Here is a 20,100-nt window from a genome sequence, read left to right as displayed (position 1 = left end):
CAGAGCCAGGGAGAACTTCAAAAAACCCAGAGAGGAATAAATAAATGTTTGAGATACAAAGCTTCCTTTACATCAGAAAACAGCAGTTCCTCAAAGAGGAGGAAATTGAATAGAGGAAATAAAGAAGGACACAGACTGGAGCCATTGGTGTGTCAGAGTGCTGAAGGCGTTTGGCATTTCCTTCTTTGCGGGCAGGGCAGTGGGATGCTGTTCCTTTGCCCTGCAGCAGSGTGTTGTGTGGGCAGCTGTGGCCGAGGGCACTCACCTGTCACCGTCAGCTGCACAGCATCGCTGCGCTGCACGGCTCCGTTGCCAATCCTGTTGTGTGCCTCGCAGAAGTACGTGCCGCTGTCGGAGAGGCGCAGGCTGTGCCACGCCAGCTCAGCCCCGCTGCTCAGGAGCGCGGCTTTCCCCGCCGGGGAGCCCCGGAACCAGCGGTAGCTGATGGGAGGGGACCCGCTGGCCTCGCAGCTCAGGCTGGTGCTGGCTCCGGCCGGCAGCGTCAGCCCCCGCTCTCCGCCTCTGATGATGGGCTTGGTGGCTGCCACTGCAACACAGAGCACGGGAGCTCAGGTCACAAAACCCTGCATATCGTGGGGATGGACCCCCTGCAAATGTCACTGCAATTTTTACTCTTGATATCGGTGCCTTCCCAGGAGGAAGCAGCTCGGCTCCCGCATCACCTCCCTGTGCAGGATGAGCTCAGCAGGGCCCACAGCAGCTCTGCCGCCCGTGCCATCCTGCTCTGCTGCGCTGGCTGATGATGTCTCAGTGACTATACAAACCCCTCGATGGGCAGAGGGAAGGCAGGCACAGGCTGATGAAATTTAGTCAAAAAACCACCACGCAGTATCCCTGGGACACCCCTGCATGACCCTGGGAAACATCGAGCCATTGGATACAGGGAGAACAAGGGATGAGCTGGTGATTGAGAGCCACAGATCCTCCCCCAGCTGCAGGGTGCTGAGTCCTGGGCAAAACTTCTCTCTCCAATCTGTTTGCTGCTTCTTGCTAGATGCTGACACTGATCTGCAAAATGCTTCTGCATGGAAACACACGGTCACTGCCTACCTGTTCTATCCAATTCCCAAAAGCCTTCCTGAGCCAAGCCTTTTCCTCCCGAACAGCCTCCCTCTTGGATTTACCTTTAACAACATCCAAGTTGGTGGTGATCTCCTTGGCTATCAGGCTGTAGTTGCTGTCTCTCCAGGTGACATGGCAAGTGTAAATTCCTCTGTCAGAGATCTCCAGATTCAGGATGYGGAGGGACACATTTCCTGGGGCATCCTTTGGGACGCTGACTCTGTCCCTGTACTCAGACAGGAGAACGTGGTCACCCTGGTCATCCCTCCGAAAGATGGTGCCTTCACCCTTGTCATGTTCCACAGCCCAGCTGAGGGTTTGCTGCACGAGGCCCTCCACGGGCACATAGGYACAAGGCAGAGTGGCAGACCCCTTCCAGACACCTTTGATCTCACTGAGGCCGCTCAGGTCTGGAAATGCTGCAAGAAGAAAGGAGGATGAAAATTAAGCCACAAAGCAGCCAGGCTGAAGTTGGCTCCCAGATGGCAAAGCCATGGCCAGAGYGTTGGTGAAAAGAGCCCAGCAGGTGAGAAGCACAAGCAGCCAGTGATGAGGGATGGGCTCACCAAAAATCAGTGTGGCATGAGGCAGATGGACGGGAGGTGGCTGATGGCCGGGGGCACTGACCCCTGCCACGTGTGCAGCCGGGTGCTTTCCTGCCACCACCAACGCTGAGCAGAGCCCAGGGTCAGAGTTACTGGGTAACTCAGGCCTGAGGGAACGAGCTGGTCYAAAGTCCAAGCTGCAGCTCCCTGGTGTCAGCCAGTGTCTGCTCCAGTCACYCTTGGGGCTTCTGAGGAACAGCAAAGACTTCTCTCCTCCACTACCCATCTGTTTTTTTTGGAACGCACCACTCTTTCAGCCTAGGCCCAACTTGAACCATGGGGTAAAGAAGCCTAAAACTCTACATTTTCCTGTAAAAATGAACATCATGCCTTTGTCACAGTACACTTCTCSCACTCTGAGGACTGAATCTCAGCTTCCACAGACACATCTTTACCCTTTTCTGGTGGTTTCCAAACCTCCCTTATCCTGGAAACACAAGCACTGATCAGACCCTATGTATTCCATGGAATAACTGTCACAAGGTGTGTGGGGTGTCTGTCCTGGTGTCCCTGGGCAGCGTTCCCATGGCCTCAGGCACTGCTGCACCTGCAGCCAGTGGAGCTGAAACACTTGAGTCCCAACCAGCACACAGGCTTGGCTTTTTTACCATCTATCCCTTCCCAAAACAGAGCCACCCCAGGGCAGGGCAGGGGACCCGTGCCCGCACCAGACTCACCGCTGCAGTGGAGAAGGGAACTCAGGAGCACGGCTGCTTGCAGCAGCATTCTCATCCTTCCCGGGGCCATGGCTGCTCCCTCTCCAGACAGACTGACCTGCTCTCCCCAAGCTGGGGTAAATCAGGAACACTTCCCTGCCTTTGCTCACTCTGTCACTGAGCGTCCAGGACAAGGGCTGKTGGTTTTTCCTTCCTCTTTATCAGAAAACAAGTGTCTCAGTGACCACTGTCAGAGGCGTGGGCAGAGCGGAAACCCTAAGGAAGGGTAAGAAGAAGAAAATTTAGAAATGACTTCTACTCTATTTAGCATTTTCTGCTGAGTATGATTCCCCTCCCTTCTGGTTTTTCTAATTTTTTCCTTTTAACTTTTCCTTTATTTCTTTTGATTCCTAAGCAACCGTTTCTTCCTCTTTTTCTCCTTGCTTTGCTTTCTGGTGAATAAACTTTCACACCCACATTACACACACACAAGTCTGAGAGAGGAACTCAGGAGGAACTCGGAAGGAACTGAACTGTCTAGGTCCTCACAACTYACTTTCTCACCAGCTTCTGTGACACCCACCACTATATTTTTACTTAAGGTTTATGAAACACCTTAAATCTTGACATTACCAGAGTGAGACAGATGATTGTTGTAGGCCTCTTCCMACTGAAATATTCTGTGTCACTCYGCCACMTTTAAGAGMTGGGGACTTCAGATATACAAAACTAAGCCCAAAAATTTCCCAAGAGCTGCAAACACCCAAGCAACTAATCCCACTGCATATCACAAATGGATCCTCCCTTCTCACAGAGCAATTTAACTGCTTGGCTTAATTGATTAATTGTTTTCAATTACAAGCCCRGATTGGGGCTTCCTGCATCCTTGCAATGTCTTCAGACTGCTTTGTAAACAGGTGAACATGGAGATGCCCAGAGAGAAAAAGAGGAACTTGTCAAAGTAGACAATCTTTGAGACCGTGAAATCATGGTTTCTTAACTGTGWTGATGTACTATTATTAAATAAATGTTATAGTTAATCTCTATAATTCAGTAATTGAGCGCCAGCCCTGAGAGAAGTATCTATTTTCTACTGAAACATCCCTTTTAAGGGATTTTACTGCCTTTTGCTGTCTTCTATAGTACTCAATTTTTCTTCTGCTTCAATGAAAGAATCTCTTGCTTCATTGCATGCAGCTGAACTGAAATGAGCCTTTACTGTTGTTACACTSAAATTCAACATCCTGTCCTCAAATACAAGTAATCAGAATAATTCAGTGCAGYCAAATCAAATCCAAGTTCCTGGCCTGGACACAGCCCTCCTGTAATGATAGTGAGACATGGTTTGGGTCTGCAGTGGCACAGAGTGGGATCCTCCCTTGTGGCCCTGTATTCCTTCATCAGAAATTTCTGATGAGATGCCACTCCAGCCTGCAGCCAGTGGGATAAGAGGGAAGCAGGAAAAGCTGCTGTGGGCTGTAGTGCTCACATACTTCTTAGCTCAAAAAGGAAAAGTCCACGTTAAGGSCAAATCATTGGAACTCCTTCACAGGGAACAGAGCTTGCTGCAGGAGGGCAGAAGCCTGCATTGTCTTGGAGTAAGTCAAAAGGGAGCTGTCCTGTTTTTGGATTTCTGCTGAACACCAGGGTGAGAACACTGAGATGTTTTTGTTTTTGCTGAGCAGTGTTTACATAGAGCCMTGGCTTTCTCCGCTTTTTGTATGGCCACGCTGCTGAGGGGGCTGGGARTACATGGCAGATTGGAGGAGACACCACCAGGACAGGTGACCCAAAGTGACCATACCCCATGACATCATGGTCAGTGTATAAAGCTGGGGGGAAGAAGGAGGGAGACATAAGGAGTGATGSTGTTTRTGCTCCCAGGTCACCATTAYMCRTGATGGGGCTCTGCTGTCCTCCAGGTGGCTCAAYACCTGCCTGCCTGTGGGAAGCAGTGAATTCATCCTTTGTTTTTCCTTGCYTGTGTGCCAGCTTTTGCTTTCRCTATTAATGTCTTTATCTCAACCCAYGAGTTTTCCAGCTCTCCMCACRATTCCACTAGTGGCAGAATGAGTAAGTGGCTCTGTGGGGCTCGATTGCTGGCTGGGGTGAAAACACAACAGGAATGTATCACTAGCRGGRTCTAGACTGATCAGGAAGCWGAAACTCAAACTGTGYAACTAAAAAAGATGAGTGTMTATTTATTTACATATTTACATTTACCCTTTTGACTGGGGGAACAGTGGCATGRAAAGTYTTGTCCTTTATACAGTGCAGGACCAGACACCTGTACCTAAGGTAACTGTGGCAGCAGCCCCTCACTTCTGCTTTGGGCATTTATGGTAACAATGCTGTTTTTTGAAACAGCAATCTTAGGAGACAGCAAAACATTCTGAGCATGGATGGATAAGGCATCACACAGCCCAGGAGAGACAGAGCAAAATCAGTTTTTCTCATATTGTGGAAAGCCCTGTTAGCAGGCACACAGAAGGTATGAACTGATGGCAGGGCTCCCACAGTCTGTGTGGGGAGGGCTGGCTTGGAACAGTGCAGAAACACATGAGAGGAGCGTGCGAGGGGCACTTGGCACTTTCTCAGTGTGCACTGGCCCCGCCTGGGAGTGCTCTGTGAATTCCCAGCACGTGAACGATAAGGAGGAGCAATCTTTCCTCCCCAGACACACARTGATAAAGCCAARGASCAGCACAGCAGCCATGTGCAMTGGTGCTGCAGAAGGAAGGAAGCCTCTGCTACAGCGAGGCCCCTGCGGTCATGGGTGACAAACTGGTGACACATCAACCTGCAGTGGGGCAGTGTCCCCACCCAGCCTGGAATGAGGGGCTGGTGACCCAGTGCCTGCTGCTGGCCCTCGGGCACAGGCTGGGCAGCAGCTGCATGGGCTGCAGGCAGATTCAGCCACTTGGCATAGCAGGAGTCTGTCCACAGCTCCATGTGCCAACCCCACTGCCGTGTCCTTGTCCTTATCCTGAAGCAGAGCAGCATGTTCTGTATAAAGATCCTTTTTTYGGCAGTGGAAATGATGAACAGTTCCTTATTTCTAGGAAAATGCTACAAAACCTGTAAAGCTCATGGTGGCAGTTATCCTGGGCAGGGTCTGCACCGGGTGCTACATCTGGATCCAGGGTCTGCCTGATGTTACTGATGATCTGGGCTGTTCCCTGTTTCCTTCTATCATCTCCAGTAAATATTTCAATCCATACCTTATGGAGCTGAGGGCCTTTCCTACTGGAGTCTATCGACAACATGTGTACAGGTGCACTACATCTGCTGTATTTTTCAGCATGCACAGCATTCTGAGCTTTCACATTGTCTCTTTTGAAAAACCAGTCCCAGGTGCCCTCCTCCTGGGCTCTGGAAACAGGCATGGCTTTCCTCATCATCCTGCTTATTCCTGAACCAGCAGCAGCTGCATCATGAGGCCACCCCCCAGGAGCAGGAAAGTTCTTAATTCTGAAAAAAATCAGTAAACAGATTTGGGAAACATTGGCACATACAGGAACACACACAAAGAACGTACAAGGAACACGGTAATGTTTTTGCAATTCTTGAGTTTAATTACTTCAGCATGTGGGTTTTTCTTGCTATTCAGCCTTCCCCTTTCCATTGCAATCCTTCTTAGGAAAGTTGCACAAATAYTTTTCCCATACCAGTACATAAACCAGACACACAGATGAACAAACTTTTTTTTTTTGCAATTTTCTTAAGCCTTGGTTTCTTAACTTCTTAAGAGAGAAAGTGTATTAAAAACCCATGATGCACTCAGACCCAATATCTGACAATGAGMTGCGCTGAGGGGAGAGGACTCTGTGACAGAGGGACACGACTTTAATCTGTAACAGAAATTACAGTCCAACCTGCACAGGGAGTCAGAGGTGCAGATCAACCTCCCAAAGAACTCTGTCATCTGCATGGTGCTGTCAAACAGCACACCAGAAAAGTCTGGCTTTCCCTGTCTTACTTTTGCTAAAACTGTGGCCTTTGGAAAGGAATTAACAAACCAAACCTAGCCTGGGACAGATGTAACATGCTCACCTCACCCTCTCCCTTCAGCTCATGAAAACTTGAGACTACTCAGCCCTTGGCCTCAAGAAGTCAGAGAAAGAAAGACTGTGAAGGCTTGAATAAGACAAACTCGACAAAAGGCAATTCAAAAGATGGAAACAAGAAGGATCACGAGATAAGAACAGGTACAGAAGCACAGAATTAAAATTACACTGGAGGTGTTACACACTCAGGAGCAGGAGCTTCCTCTGTAACTCATAGATTTGACAATGAAGCACAAATCCAACGCAGTCAGGCCAGCACAGGTAACATGCATTATCTAGCAGGCTTCAGAGTATCTACCTTGTATTCTCAAATAGTAAGAGCTCAGCACTTATTAGCTCAGGAACATTGGAGAGGACAAAGCCTGCAGGCAGCTTGAATTCCTAAAATTGGAAAAAATTTAAAGCAATTGTGCTGGTAGGAAATATCAGGTGATATTATCCAAGGGGGTTTCTACCTGCATCCAGGCCTGCTGCAGCCACAGCAGTTCATTGTGACTTCAGCACACAGCAGGTTTGTGTGGGCTGGGCTCCACAGCACAGCTGCTCGGAGAACTTGGGAAACAGTGCAGAAAGAAACTTTGGGGAAACTTTTTGATGACACAGACACTAGTTGATGTAATTCCTTGTCAAAAGCCTCAGATGCATCTGGTTAATTTGGCTTTAGGATTCCATGGGCAGAAATTGCAGCGTGAAGCCTGGTGTCCATACAGGGGCAGGGAACAATGGCTGCTACCAGCACAGAGATACCTTAATGTGACATCCTGCGTCAGTGCAAGGCATCCCAGGGCTCCCCTTCTCATTTTAGGGACAGCTGCTGGCCTTTKCTAAACATGAATCAGTCCTACTGACCATCTCCAAGGACACATGACCTGTGAACTGGGGGCAGGTTACCCCGGAACTGCCATGCAATGTGCATGAGAAATCAGCGCTACACAGGGAGGCAAGCACTTCCTACCACAACTCCTACAATCCGGGGCAATGGATGTGTGCTAGCATGTTAAAAAATAATACTCCACAGTTAAAATGTCATTTTCCATAGGAAAAATGTTCCCTATACCTAGGAGCAAATCTAGGAGTACGAAAGTGATCTAAGCAGATGCAAACAATTGTAGCCAGTAACTATCAAAAAAGAAATCTCAAAAACAAAATTTAAAAACAACTTAATTCCAAACAGTAGGCAAGCCACCTATTGAAGCAGGCTCTCCAAAGAGTAAAACCCAGGTTTAAAATATGACACACCACATTACTATCCAGCTAATAAACACCACCCCCCAACAAAAAAACCCAGCCAAACTTTACAAACAGGATACAAACAGATTTCCTCTTGCAATAAGAATATTGGATAAAAAGTTATGGAATACATTGTGGTATGTTTACAGGGTTGCTGTTCTTCCCCTCTATCTAGTGCCTTTACTCCACCAGCTCTTGTTGTTGCTGAGCTTGTGTTCAGTTCTCCCAGATGTGCTCCCTGCTTGCAGCAAGAGAACTTCCATTTGCRCAGAACAGGGTCCCCAGGAAGCAGGTGAGGACCAAGCTCACACTTTTTGCTGCTCCACTCCTTCGGCGGTTATTCCACAGCACTAAGCCGGTTACAGATGTTCTATGAGTTCAAGAAATTTCTATCTCAGAGGCCTCATCTATGAAGTTAGCAACAGGACTGAGAAGCAGGAGTGGAAACAGTTTATACTCTCCATTCCCATCTTCTGGGAGGAGTGGAGGATCACCCATTCCCAGAGCGTCCAGAGGCTCCGCCTGGCTTGCTGGAGCTGCAAGTGGCACAACGGTTCCACTGGCTGATGGAGGCTGGAGAACAGGTTTCTCCTCCAGTGGAGGCAGCAGAAAGTCTTTCGGATCTTCCACCTTCCCTGCAGCTTCACCTGAAGGCAGCTCTTCAAACAAGGAAAGCAGAGGGTTGGCCCTGTACTGGATCAGCTGCATATCTGAGRGAAAAGTGAACAGTTGAAGATCTTTGACCACCTGAAGGCTTTTACTCAAGGTAAGGAAACCTGGAGAGGTTGCTTCAAACTTGGTGCACTACAGGAAAGCCCAAGCTGGGCTGGGACAAACCCTAGAGCCAYGGCTGTCAGAGTGAAGCCAAAGCCCCTGTGCCTGGAAACATCAGTACCTGAAGCCCACTCGGAGCCCCTGACTCCCCAAGTATGCAATGGCAACACTGTCTTTGAGGGGGTCACAGCCTGTGTAAGAGATACTGCCACAAGGACATTTGTATTCTGCTCCCTACTGTGGCACTTGTGTCATGTTTCCATGAGAAAAAGGACACAGAATGGGATTCATGTTTTCTATGTGAAAAACCACAGGGCACAGGATGGGCCTGTTAAGACTGAGGCACAGCTTCAACATCAGTGAAACATCACAGCCTTCACAAAAAGTTTAAGCCCAGACCAAAGGCTACAACAATTCCATTTCAATACCCAGTTTTTGAACAGTGTGGAGCTGCCACAGTGCTCAGTGTTCCTTCCTGCCCACCTTTGCTTCCTGCTGTTTCCCTCTCACTTGCTCCCAGACCTTCAGTGCTCTCTGCCAAGTTTGCCATCTGAAACAAAGCAGACAAGAGAGTTAAGACAGAATGTTTAACAACAACAAAATGGAAATCTTTACTGCCTGGTTAACAGAATTAGATGTGAAAGGAGCAGGCAAGAGAGATGGAGCAACTGAGCAATGAGCCTGTTGTTGCACGTAAGGACCCTCAGAAGAAGGCACAGTGAAATACAGACAGCTTACCAAACAAAATAAGCTTCTGACTAGCAAATATTTGTTTTACCTGCCAAATCAGAAGCTTTATTATAATTGGTCTTGTTGGGGTTAACAGTTAAACATGATTTCATCATGTAATTAAATTTTGTAGGCACTATTTAAACTCAACTGCATTTTACATCAGTTGTAGTCTAAGCTCGTCTGACTGGRAAATCCCTGTTTAAATATTATTTCAGGACTACAACAAAAATAACACTTGCAAGTGTTGTTTTTTTTAATAGTATGAATCAATTTTAGGAACTGGACCAAGAGAAGTAAGTTTGTGCTGAACTTCTGTATGACTTCTGAGAAAATCCCATACAGCCACGTTCAGAACAACTACAGCGTATTGCATTACAATTTTCATTTAGTACTTTTCCTTGTCTTCAAACAGGCATTCCAAGTGTATGATTGCACAAGGAATGTAGGACTGGAAATTATCTTGAGATTCCTCTTAAATTCCTTCATGACAACACTGACAACTGAAACCCTGGAGTCAGCTGGATGAGATGAACCAGCAGTGTCACCCTGTGCCATCAACCTCATTCACACCCTTGAGTTGCATCAAGCAAGCAAGATTCAACTCCCAGCATCACATTTGCCCTCCCCACCACAGAAGTAAATCTTTCTCTTACATTTTCCATACCAGGGGGAGTTTCCATCAAGTTCATATCCAGGGCTGGCAACTCGGGATTAAATGTCTGAAAATAAAACCAGACCATATATCAACTAATAAAGTCCTTGAAATAAAACTGCAGAGAGCTCCTGAAAGGACTGCAAGACCCASTGTGCCACTCCTTCCACTGAAGCATGGGGACAGTGGCTCCTCCAGGGGCCTTAACCAGGGAACTTCAACCTGTGGAAGTAAACTGAGATCACAGGAGAAGGTTACCCTATTTCCCAGTGATTCCAGCAATATAGCTAAGTTTCACTTCACATCATCCATATCTAGTTGAATCAAACACAAAGTCAGGATGTCATAGTATGTGATTAAGACTTGAGAAGGAGAAGTGARACAKTTTTTTTYCYTTTTTTGTTCCCCCCTTCAGTTCYGTAGAACAGAAATCCTGTATGACCTGGGAAAGGCCCCCAACATCACCCTGTACACCATGCATACCTAAAAATCATTCTATCTGTAACTACTTGCTTTTCAGGATGTTGCCCCTCTTACCCATCACAACATGCAATAAACTAGTAACATTTCAWGATGCAACCTGAGCAGTATTTCTAGAAATTAGAAATAACGAGAAGACACTCACATCGCTGAATGCCTCAGCACCGAAGTTGTACTGCTTCCCTGACAGCATTGCTTGCAGTTCTTCCAGGCTGGCATCGATGCAATTCAGAAAATCCTGAATTTCTTCTCTAAAAAGACAAAATTACAYAGTACTGTAAGGCACAGTTGGCAGGCAGGGCCTTCTCCTGCCCCACAGGGAAGGTTGCTTGCAATCCAGAATAGCCGAAAGGATGAAACCACATTCCTGTATCACCTTTCACTCCAGCTCTTTGAGGTACAGGTACAAGGAAGACTACCTGAACAGCCAGCACAACAGCAGCTATCAGGTCAAAAAGCAGCTCCTCCTTCCATACCTACCTCCTCCCTCATTTTAATATCTGGTCAATGTTCTCAGACCCCAGCCTGTACACCAGTATCTGTTTAAACAAAGATCAGACGGCAGTGCCAGCAGTGGGCAGTGTGTCCCAGATGGGCACACCAGCAGTCAGGCACACCTGTCACCATAAAGGTGACAGGGACATTTGCCCTTTTTCAATGTGTGATGCCAACACTTGGCTTTCTCAGCCCTGCTAACAAAGGTGCAGAGAATTCACTTTGTCAATGACAATTCAAAAGCAAATCCCTATGTTCTGCCAAACAACACACCCTCCAGAACTCTGACAGGATCCCACAAGGTGACGACAGTGTGACATTTTTCAGAAACAAGTTAATACCTGTCCAGCAAAGGATCGTTTTGGTTTCCAGAGTTGTTCTCGTTCAAGATGGAGTCAATTACTGACACAGGATCCTCTGGAGCACTTGGCTGTGCAGTGTGGAGCTCCACAGCTGCCGTGCCTATTTCACCGGATTTGCTGACATCGTTTATAGCAACTGATGGGACAGGATCTGCACAGTTTAGCTCACTTGGCTGCGATACTTGACAAAGAGGCAAGCCAGGATCCAGAGCTGCCTGTGGCTCTCTAAAATGTGACCCAAACAGAAACAACATACAGGAGAATTTATCAACTGCATTACTATTCATTTCAGGTTTAGCATCTTAATAAGCCAGTCAAGGGTTCAAATAACAAACTGGTCTTTAGAAAAAGCAGCAAAGTGGCAGATGGAGCATCTCCTACTACAGCTTATATACAGAACACATATCAGAGCAAAACACCTCTTTTTCCCAGGCAAAAAAGCAGCAATACAGTGTATGGAAATGAGGCAAGAGGGAAACTCCTAACAGACAGATTCTGGAAAAAAAGATTCCAGATCAGTCCGTATTTCACTCTGGGTATTAACAACTACGTGGGTTTTCACTAAAATGTGTTCCCATACACAGAATGCCTTCCCTAGGCTTTGCTTAGGGAGAACAGTATTGAAACTAGTGATAAAATTATAGATCTTTATTTGTTTGTTAGTAATCTATCTACATTTTGGATTATTAGAAACCTATATATGCATTCAGGTCCTTGGTCAGTCAGAAAGTCAAGCATTTGCTTATTTGTTGAACAGACAGAAAAGCCTCAGCAAATTAAACCTGAAATGCCCATCAGCCTGACAGGCCTCCAGGCACTGCTGAAGAGAAATGAGCTCTGACAATGACCAATGCTACACGCTGCAGAAGGAGAGCCTACAACAGGCCTGTCATGCACAAAYGGACATTCAGAGAGACATTCTGTTTCCCAGAATCCATATGGATCACCGAAACCAACATAACTACTCAGTTAACAACCCAGGCACAAATACTTCATATGCTTTGGACATACCTGGCTCTGCCACTTGTGTGTGCCACAGCAAGGAGGCCATTGGTGGCATTTTCCAGGGTGTCAGTGATATCTCGGATTATCAGGCCTGTACCATTTCCATCCTCTTCATCTGCACTRTGCTCAGAAAAAGCCATCTGCAAATACAGCACAGAATGAGTAAACCACAGGCTGTGATGTTTTATTTTTTCATACTGAAGTCCCTTTCTCCTTACACCTTCTCTCTCCTGTTCACATTTCATCTGTGACCAGTTGAGCTGATTTGCATTATTTTCCAGCCAAAGTGATGCTCTTAAGCTGCCCACTGCCCATTACAAAAAGCAGAGCATTTCATTATAAGATTAGGGTATTTGTAGCTATAAGGAAGACCAATATCACTGYGTATCATCCTGTCCAACCCACTGCCTCTTTCCCTGGGGACACTTACAGCTTGGCCACTCTCCACAGGGATGCGGACATACTGACGGCTGTACTTGGAGGGTGAAGCACCTGCAGCATCTGTCAGAGACCTGAGACAAAGCACAGCTTTAGTACACCCCAACTTCTGCAGGAAAGAGCTGCAGCAGTGYCCAATACATGCAGCAATGGTAATCATTCCTTCCCTCCCAAGAAGCCTGGCTTTTGGGAATGTGTGTCAGGAAGGATACTGCAGGCAGTCTGCACTACACACCCGCTGTGGTTTCGAAGAAGTCAGTCACATGTGCATGTTTTGAGATTTACCACTTCTGGTAACTGTGCCCTTTGGAATTGAAAATTTATAGAATATTGTATTCCCACCCTTTCYTTCAGTGATGAGGAAATATTTACTTTGTGTTTGATTGAACTTCCATCAGCTTTCTCAAGTTGAATAAATGATAAAAACATGCCTTACGCAATAGAAACTGATTTATCCCTATAATTCACATCTRACACTAATCTGGGACCTATCAAGTYATTACCTTTTTCTTTTGACCCCAACAATATAATTTCCTCGCATCAAACTTAGTATAAATTGAAGAATCTAAAAAGGAAAAACAAAAGAAAACCAAAACCAAGTGGTCAGCACAGCAATCCTAACATTACATTCTTAATTCAGATTTTACTACAAAATGATAGTTATGTGACAGAAATCAGCAGGTAAATTAAAGATCCATTTGCAATTGTATCTTAAAAGAACAAAGCAAGAGCAGCAAAACTGCACAGAAAAATTATCCCACTTGCACAATTGGCTTTTTTTTTTTAAAGCAATATAACAGCACAAGTCACTAGAGGATTCCAGACCAGAAACAGCTGAGGGGTAAACCAGAGAAAATCTTTTCCAGCGTGCAAGCTCCTACAGTTTCTGGGTTCCAGTTCACTTCTCAAGTGGTCTAAGTGTATCCTGGTCCAAGATCTTTCACAGACTCCGTTCCATGTGCCTGCAATCTCTCAAGTTCTGGGCTCCTGTTACCATGCACTGTCTCCACACACTGAGATCCTACTATGACTTTTCCTTAGTGCTTTGCTCGTGGTTCTTTACTGTGCTACTTCTGGGACACTCAGGAACTGCGAACATTTTCTTTATGCTGCATTAATACAGCCTGTTCAGCTCTGTGTCATTTGTCATTCTACATAAGCAAAGAATGCCATGAAGTATCATAGAGGCAGGAATAAGGATGGTAGCACTGAAGATGCTGCAATGGTACCTTAGACAGCAGCTTCTGTTGTTGACTGTGCTTCTGCCTTAGAACTGCCACTTCTTTCCACAGGGCCTTATTTTCTCTGCAATGCAGAATAAATCAGAAGACAGAGGATGAACAGAGTTTACTTTATATGCTCTAGTTTTACAGCTTTCAAACTTTCAGAGTACCTTGCAGAACCAATGGCAACATTCCCTCTGTGGATAACTAACCCTCAGTTAATCCAATGCACTAGCATGAACTCGGGGTTAACTTAACTCCATTTTCCATCAGGCAACATCAAACACTCAATAAGGACACCCTCATCCTGTGCTGCTCCATCAATCATCTTGATCTGAGGTATTCCTTCAAAGCCTCAAAGCTGTTGAATAAGGACTTTGTTCAGCCTGTTTCCAAACACTAACAGCCTTGGGACAGGTCTAAAGGTGGTGTTCAAGGGGACTGCTGTTTTTTTGGTTTTTTTTTTAAAGGAACAGAGAGAGAAAGGTATCCTCTGAACTATGGTTGATATCTGCTGGCATACCAATGACTTGAATTAATTACCAGTGCCTATATGAAGGGAATCTGAGAGAACAGAGGTGAGGATGTGCAAAGTCTACTTCCAATTAGAAAGAAAACAAACCACTAATTGTCCCTTACTGCATCTAACCCTGTTTGCTTATGAAATGCTTTCATTACCCTAAAAAAACTACTACAGGTGCTGGCAACCAGAGTGAAATCTCAAGACAGTCAACAAACTCYCAGTCTAAATCTCCGGTCTGTAAATGAATTACAAAAACAAACAGATTCAGAATGTTGTGATGGACGGAATGGGCATTATTAGGAAAAAACGYAGCTTCACCTGTTTCCAGTTCAAATGAAACCCRTATTTAGCCAATCTCCATCAGATACAAGAAACATTCAATGTATAAGCACCCCAAAACAGCAGAGTCTACCTCTTCATGTTAGCCAGCCTGACATCCATGTTGTTCTGCTGCTCTCTCATCTCCTGCACCTCCGACAGGACTTTGTGCAAATCCTCTGTGCAGACCTTGAGATCCTCAGTTCTCACTGCAGACACCTGGAAAGGTACAGATTTTTATTACAAATAGTGCCTTGCACACTCCTTGCTGCAGGGAGAGCCCTGTCACAAGACCAGGTAACAGTAATTCTTCCATGGCACAGAACAACACAACTGCTATAGGTGACAATCCTTAGGATGGTCTGCACTGTGTGAAAAACACAAGATGCCAATGAAAACATGAGATCAGCACTTTGTACCTGGAGGCAGCAGATTCTCCACAGTAATTCATGACAAAAAACACTGACGGCAAAGGGCTTTCCCTGGGAGTTCTCTGCCAGGCCTGGTGACACTTTGCCCTCTAGTGTCACAGAGCAAACACCAGCCAAAAAACACCCACAGCTGATAGTAGAAGAACAAGATGATCACATTCCTTCTAGAAAAGACAGGTCTACAACATGGCTGAATGATACACCCAGGTTTTGTGGGTCTAATTTTGAACCTCGTTTTGCCAAATACTGACTACAATTGAGCCACATGGAGTCATATCAGGTGTCAGTCCCAACCTGTTGAGTTTTCTTGTTACTCTGCTAAATTACAAGGGGGGTTGAAAGCATCTCATGTGGATTGCAAGGGAGAGGTGAAAGCACCAAATTTGGATTAGCTTGCTGAGGTGTGAGATAATTTCTATGGRGGTTGGCTCACAGATCTTTTCTTCCAAAGGGGAATGGGATGGTCAAAAATGGACCCATGGTGTTATAAACCAACACTYCATCCCTTTGTGCTGGAACAGAACACAATTGTTGTGCAGTAACTTCTCAGACATGACTAACCACTTTCTTAACACAATCCTATGGAGCAAAGGATGGGTTGAAGGGTCTGACAGGTCTCTGTGGGGAAAACAACCAAAAGTTGCAGGCAGTGGGTGGAAATTTCAAATGCAGCCAGCTACCCTCCAAAAAAAAGGGCAAATCTAAATTCTGCCCAAGTACAAGGAACTGCTCTTTGGAGTCCCCAACTGGCTAATCAGGATGTCCAGTCTCTGGGTGCTGAGGCACTGGCACGGGCTGCCCAGAGGAGCCTGGCTGTTCCATACGTGGCTGGACRGGGCTTGGAGCAACCTTGTCTAGTGGGAGGTGTCCCTGTCCAAAGCAGTGRGTGGAATGAGATGAGCTYTAAAGCATCTTCCAACTCAAACCATTCTGGTATCTGTAAAGAAACACAGGGTATCTGCATACCAGCAGAACTAAAAGTGAAAAGGAGTAAGTAAAGCAAACCCTGCATTCAAACCTGCAGTTCTGACAGAGGCTTGAAAATACAATTTATTGCCAATACTGGAATATAGCTCCATTCCAGGCAGTARAAGAGCAAGAGAACTAATGACTGTTGTGTAAAAAAATCACAAACATTTCCTGTGCAACAAAGAACATCTTTCACCAACCTATTCAATACTTCATATGAATGTCCTTGGCACTGAGCAGAGCTTTTGTCTTTCCATCTAGAACACTCCACCCAGTGCACCACCCGTGGGACACATGGTGCCACACCTTACGTCACCGTGCACCTGCCCTGCCAGGCGTGCACGCTGGGACACGCTGGGCACAGCAGCGGGGGGAGCGCAGCCTGAGCCAGCGCTGCCAAATCGATCCTGGCTCCAAGCAGGGGCAGCTCACTGAACAATCAATCCAAACATAATTGTGACTCTCCAGCCTACCCTGGGCTTTTATTACCCTGGGCAATGCAGCCCCACCTGATGACAGCCTAAAGAAAAGATTCTGCTGTTCAAATGTCAACATGATGTATCATGATACTGTTTTCCTCAGGATATTATGGACTGTAATGTGCCAATAGAGGATAAATATCTGTGCAGAAACAGGTCAGACAAGGCCTGAATGTACAAAAGAAAAGCAGAAAGCACTCGTAAGGATGTAACTTAGTGGCAACACAGTTATGGARGAGCAATATAATTTATGCAAACTCATCCAAATGAATTGATTACTTAGCCCTTGCTAATTTTCAATGAGTGCCAAATGGGAATGTATTTGCTTTTGCTTGTTTCACTTTGTGCCTTTCTCAGAGCCGGAGATGCTGACAGTACTGCAGACCATGCTAAGCTGCAATCAGGGATATGAACTCTGTGGAGAAGGGCTTGTTATGATGATGATGCAGAACATGGTGTACCCCAGCTTGTGACCAACAGCAGAGCAGGTTCAGTCTGAACGCTGGCATAAGGAGGCCCAGCCAAGCACCAGCCTGGCATGATGAGGGAACTACCTTGGTTCCTGTGGTATTTGCTGGCTGTGTTTGAAACACCCATATGTGCTGCTGATAAGCCACTTTTCGTAACTAAGTGAAGTAAATATGTGCTTAGACTATACCTTGCGCTTGATGTTTTCCAGCAAATGTGCCTTCCCTTGCTTGAAGAAAGGGTGCTGGAACTCAATGACCGAGCTTTTCTCTGCTGTAATGATACCATTCTCCAGAGCAATCACCTTCCTGAAACCATCTGTGGAGAGGAATCAACAAAGACATTTCTTGCAGTGCAAGGCTGACTATGAAAACATAAGCTAAAGAAAAGTCCAGTGCTACCAAAACACCACAGCACTGCAGCTGCTGGGAGAAGAAACTACAAAACAAATGCTGTCATGTACCATCAYAGTCGACAGAATAAAGCAAGGCAGAGAAGTTCCCTGCCTGCCTATGCAAACACCTGCAGCAGAGCACCTTCTTCATACCAGACTGCCTGCACAAAGTCAGATATTGCCAGTTCTATTTCCATCACTGCTCAAATACCACAGGGTTAGATGCATGATTCAGCTGACAGGCCAATCCACCTCTCTCAGTTAACGTTTTAACACAGTTAATGAATTCCAACTATTATTAGAAAGMCAGGATAGGTCTGGCAGGAAAAGGAGGCTGCCACTACCTTGTATGTCTCAGTAGGAATATTTGGATTTTCTCGCTAATCCTGGCTACAAAGGGAAGTGACAACTGTTTCTTTGCATTATCATCTGTCACTCAAGTGATGGGTCTCACAAGCAGCAGCACCTACCCTCTGTCCAGAGACTAAACAGGTGTGCTTTTCCTCGTGTCTGACAAAACCTATACACGCACGAGCTAGAGAGATCAGGCAAACCTACTGGGCAAGGACAGAGAGCTCCTCCCCATCAGTCTGAATGAAATTCTAAGGCAGCACCTCCTGTGCTGTTCGTCCTTTCACTGGTCCCAGAAGCTCCTGAAGTTATTCCTGCTGGGTGCTGCAGCCTTGTATGCTGCACTGTGCCCCTGAGTTACTCTCACTGCACCCCTCTGTCTGGCCATGCTGTACCTACACTACTCAATGCTGCCACATGATGCTCACAAGTTGAGCACAGAAAACATGAGAAACACAGTCCAGCTTGGCCCATTAGCAGGATTCCTCTGGATCCAACACAGCAAAGCAGGCAAGAGCAGTGGCAGCCCCAAAATCCAGGCAKCTTTTTTTCACATTCTAGGTGTATGGATGTACACACAGCCTCTGATCCCCTGGGTACATGTAKGTTTGCTGCAAGAGCACCACTGGAACTCAGGGTACCTCACACTACTTTTAGGCACCAGCACATATTCTTACAGCTGTTACTCAAAAGGACTTGGAGCTAAAACACAAAACCCAAACACTAAACCAAGCTCTACCATCAGTCATTTCTTTTGCAAAGCAAACTCAAGGCCAGAGCTCAGGTTTTCAGGGATGAAAGACTTGCCAAGTCCTTTTGCTTGTTTWAAGAAATCCAAACTGAAGCCAAGCAGCTCTGAACTTGGCAAACAGAACGTGTAGGAACCGCTGATGCTTACACATGTTGAGCTGTCGTATGAAGCTGGAGATATTGTTGTGTTTGAAGTACTTGGGGAGCAGCTCCTTGGCAAACCTCTGCTCATCCAGAATGCAGAAATTCTCGCCATTCTAGGAAATAAGTAGGAATAACAGTTAKTGAACAAGCACAGCTTTTCTAAGRTKTTCTTCCTARGTGAAGACCATAAATCAGMCGWGGCCCCACAGCAGAGAAGGGCAAAAAAGACCTCACCAAGTGAACTATCTGTGGGAACACTTCTGAGTACTTGGGAATGCAACAGTAGTTTTAACTCAAAGACACAATTACATGGAACAGTTCTATTGAATAGRGAATTTTCTTAAAGCCCTGACACAYTGGTCTTAATCCAAAGCAAAATGGTTCTAAAAACCTGCTTTCTTTGTCCCCAGGAAACATAAGCATTGCACAAGGCTAATGGAATTCATGCCACTAAAGAGATTTCATCTCCTTTCATCAGTCTGCCCAGCTCCTGACAAGATTCTTCCATTGTACGTGCTATGTCATCACTAAAAATAACCACGTAAYGTTGCCGAGTTACCAAAAGTTCAGACAACACAACCCAGCGGYGACCAGGGGTAAGTGTGACACCAGCAGTGCCAGATTTATCAAATGCTCAAGATCAAGCTTCCTGAAAACAGGCAGAGCTTTCTGCATCACTTTTATGTTATTCACGAAGTGAACAAAAATACTGCGCTTCTTTTCGTCTTTGCCTTTGTAAAGGGCAAACGGCTAGAAAAAAAGCGGAGAAAAATCCTACGGATTTAAAATGAAAGGGAATAAAAATAAACACGGTGCGTGTCTGGAGTGTCTGGTCGGTGCGGCCGTGCCCAGTGCCCGGGGGGCACATCTGTCTCCGCTCCGGAAGGAAATGGACAGTTAATGACGTCYTACAGCGTCCTTTCACCACCCGGAGCTGGTGACCGGGAATTCGGCACTGCCCCCCGGGGATGTCCCACTGCTGTGCGAGCGCTGCCGCCGCGGGCCGCACACGGCGGGTGCGCGCTAACGGGGGGGCCCGGGCGCGGCCTGGAGCGCAGATCCGCGCACCCCGCTCCGCGCCCCGGGGCTCCCCCAACAGCACCACCGCAAGCGGGGCGGGGAGGCGGGCTCGGGGCGCTCCGGGCAGCCGGGAATCCTCCRCCACCGCCCGCCCGCAGGTCGCCGCAGCGCCGGCCCGGCGTCCCCACCACCCACGAGCCCTCCGCGCGGGCCTCCCCGGGCCGGGCCCGGGCAGCCACCTCACCCTGCTCCAGCAGATGACGTCGTCGCTGTCCGGGTCCTCCAGCAGGGCCCAGAGCTTGGCGAGGAAGCCGGGGACGGGCACGGGCCCGGGGGCGGGCGCGGCGGGGGCGGCGGGGCCGCGGGGCAGCGCGGGCGCCTCCCGCATCCTCGGACCGCGACGGGCCGCGCGAGCGGGGACGGGCCGCGAGGGGCCGCGCGACGCAGCGGG

The 20,100-nt window shown here is 47.0% G+C and overlaps 2 protein-coding genes across 2 annotated transcripts; both read right to left on the bottom strand.

Annotated features, from left to right (window-relative positions):
- Nucleotides 1-265: 265 nt before the first annotated feature.
- Nucleotides 266-2,579, bottom strand: LOC130582359 (V-set and immunoglobulin domain-containing protein 4-like; the record flags this gene model as incomplete). The annotated part of the gene is made up of 3 exons (XM_057381002.1): nucleotides 2,366-2,579; nucleotides 1,146-1,502; nucleotides 266-547 (listed from the first exon to the last, which is right to left on the bottom strand). Coding segments are annotated over exons 1-3 (709 nt in total), but the record flags the coding sequence as incomplete, so codon positions are not given.
- Nucleotides 2,580-5,902: 3,323 nt separating this feature from the next.
- Nucleotides 5,903-20,052, bottom strand: LOC130582369 (heat shock factor protein 3-like). Its single transcript, XM_057381021.1, has 13 exons — nucleotides 19,894-20,052; nucleotides 18,634-18,742; nucleotides 17,181-17,308; nucleotides 14,738-14,862; nucleotides 13,809-13,884; nucleotides 13,083-13,144; nucleotides 12,572-12,653; nucleotides 12,148-12,281; nucleotides 11,116-11,361; nucleotides 10,425-10,530; nucleotides 9,801-9,866; nucleotides 8,899-8,965; nucleotides 5,903-8,351 (listed from the first exon to the last, which is right to left on the bottom strand). The coding sequence occupies exons 1-13, from the start codon at nucleotides 20,035-20,037 to the stop codon at nucleotides 8,020-8,022; spliced, it is 1,677 nt and encodes a 558-aa protein (XP_057237004.1). The 5' UTR covers nucleotides 20,038-20,052; the 3' UTR covers nucleotides 5,903-8,019.
- Nucleotides 20,053-20,100: the final 48 nt, after the last annotated feature.

This window comes from Malurus melanocephalus, unplaced genomic scaffold (assembly GCF_030028575.1).
Source record: "Malurus melanocephalus ecotype Western Australia unplaced genomic scaffold, MMel_1.1 scaffold_486, whole genome shotgun sequence".
NCBI lineage: Eukaryota > Metazoa > Chordata > Aves > Passeriformes > Maluridae > Malurus > Malurus melanocephalus.
This window is presented reverse-complemented; position numbering and strand designations above follow the sequence as displayed.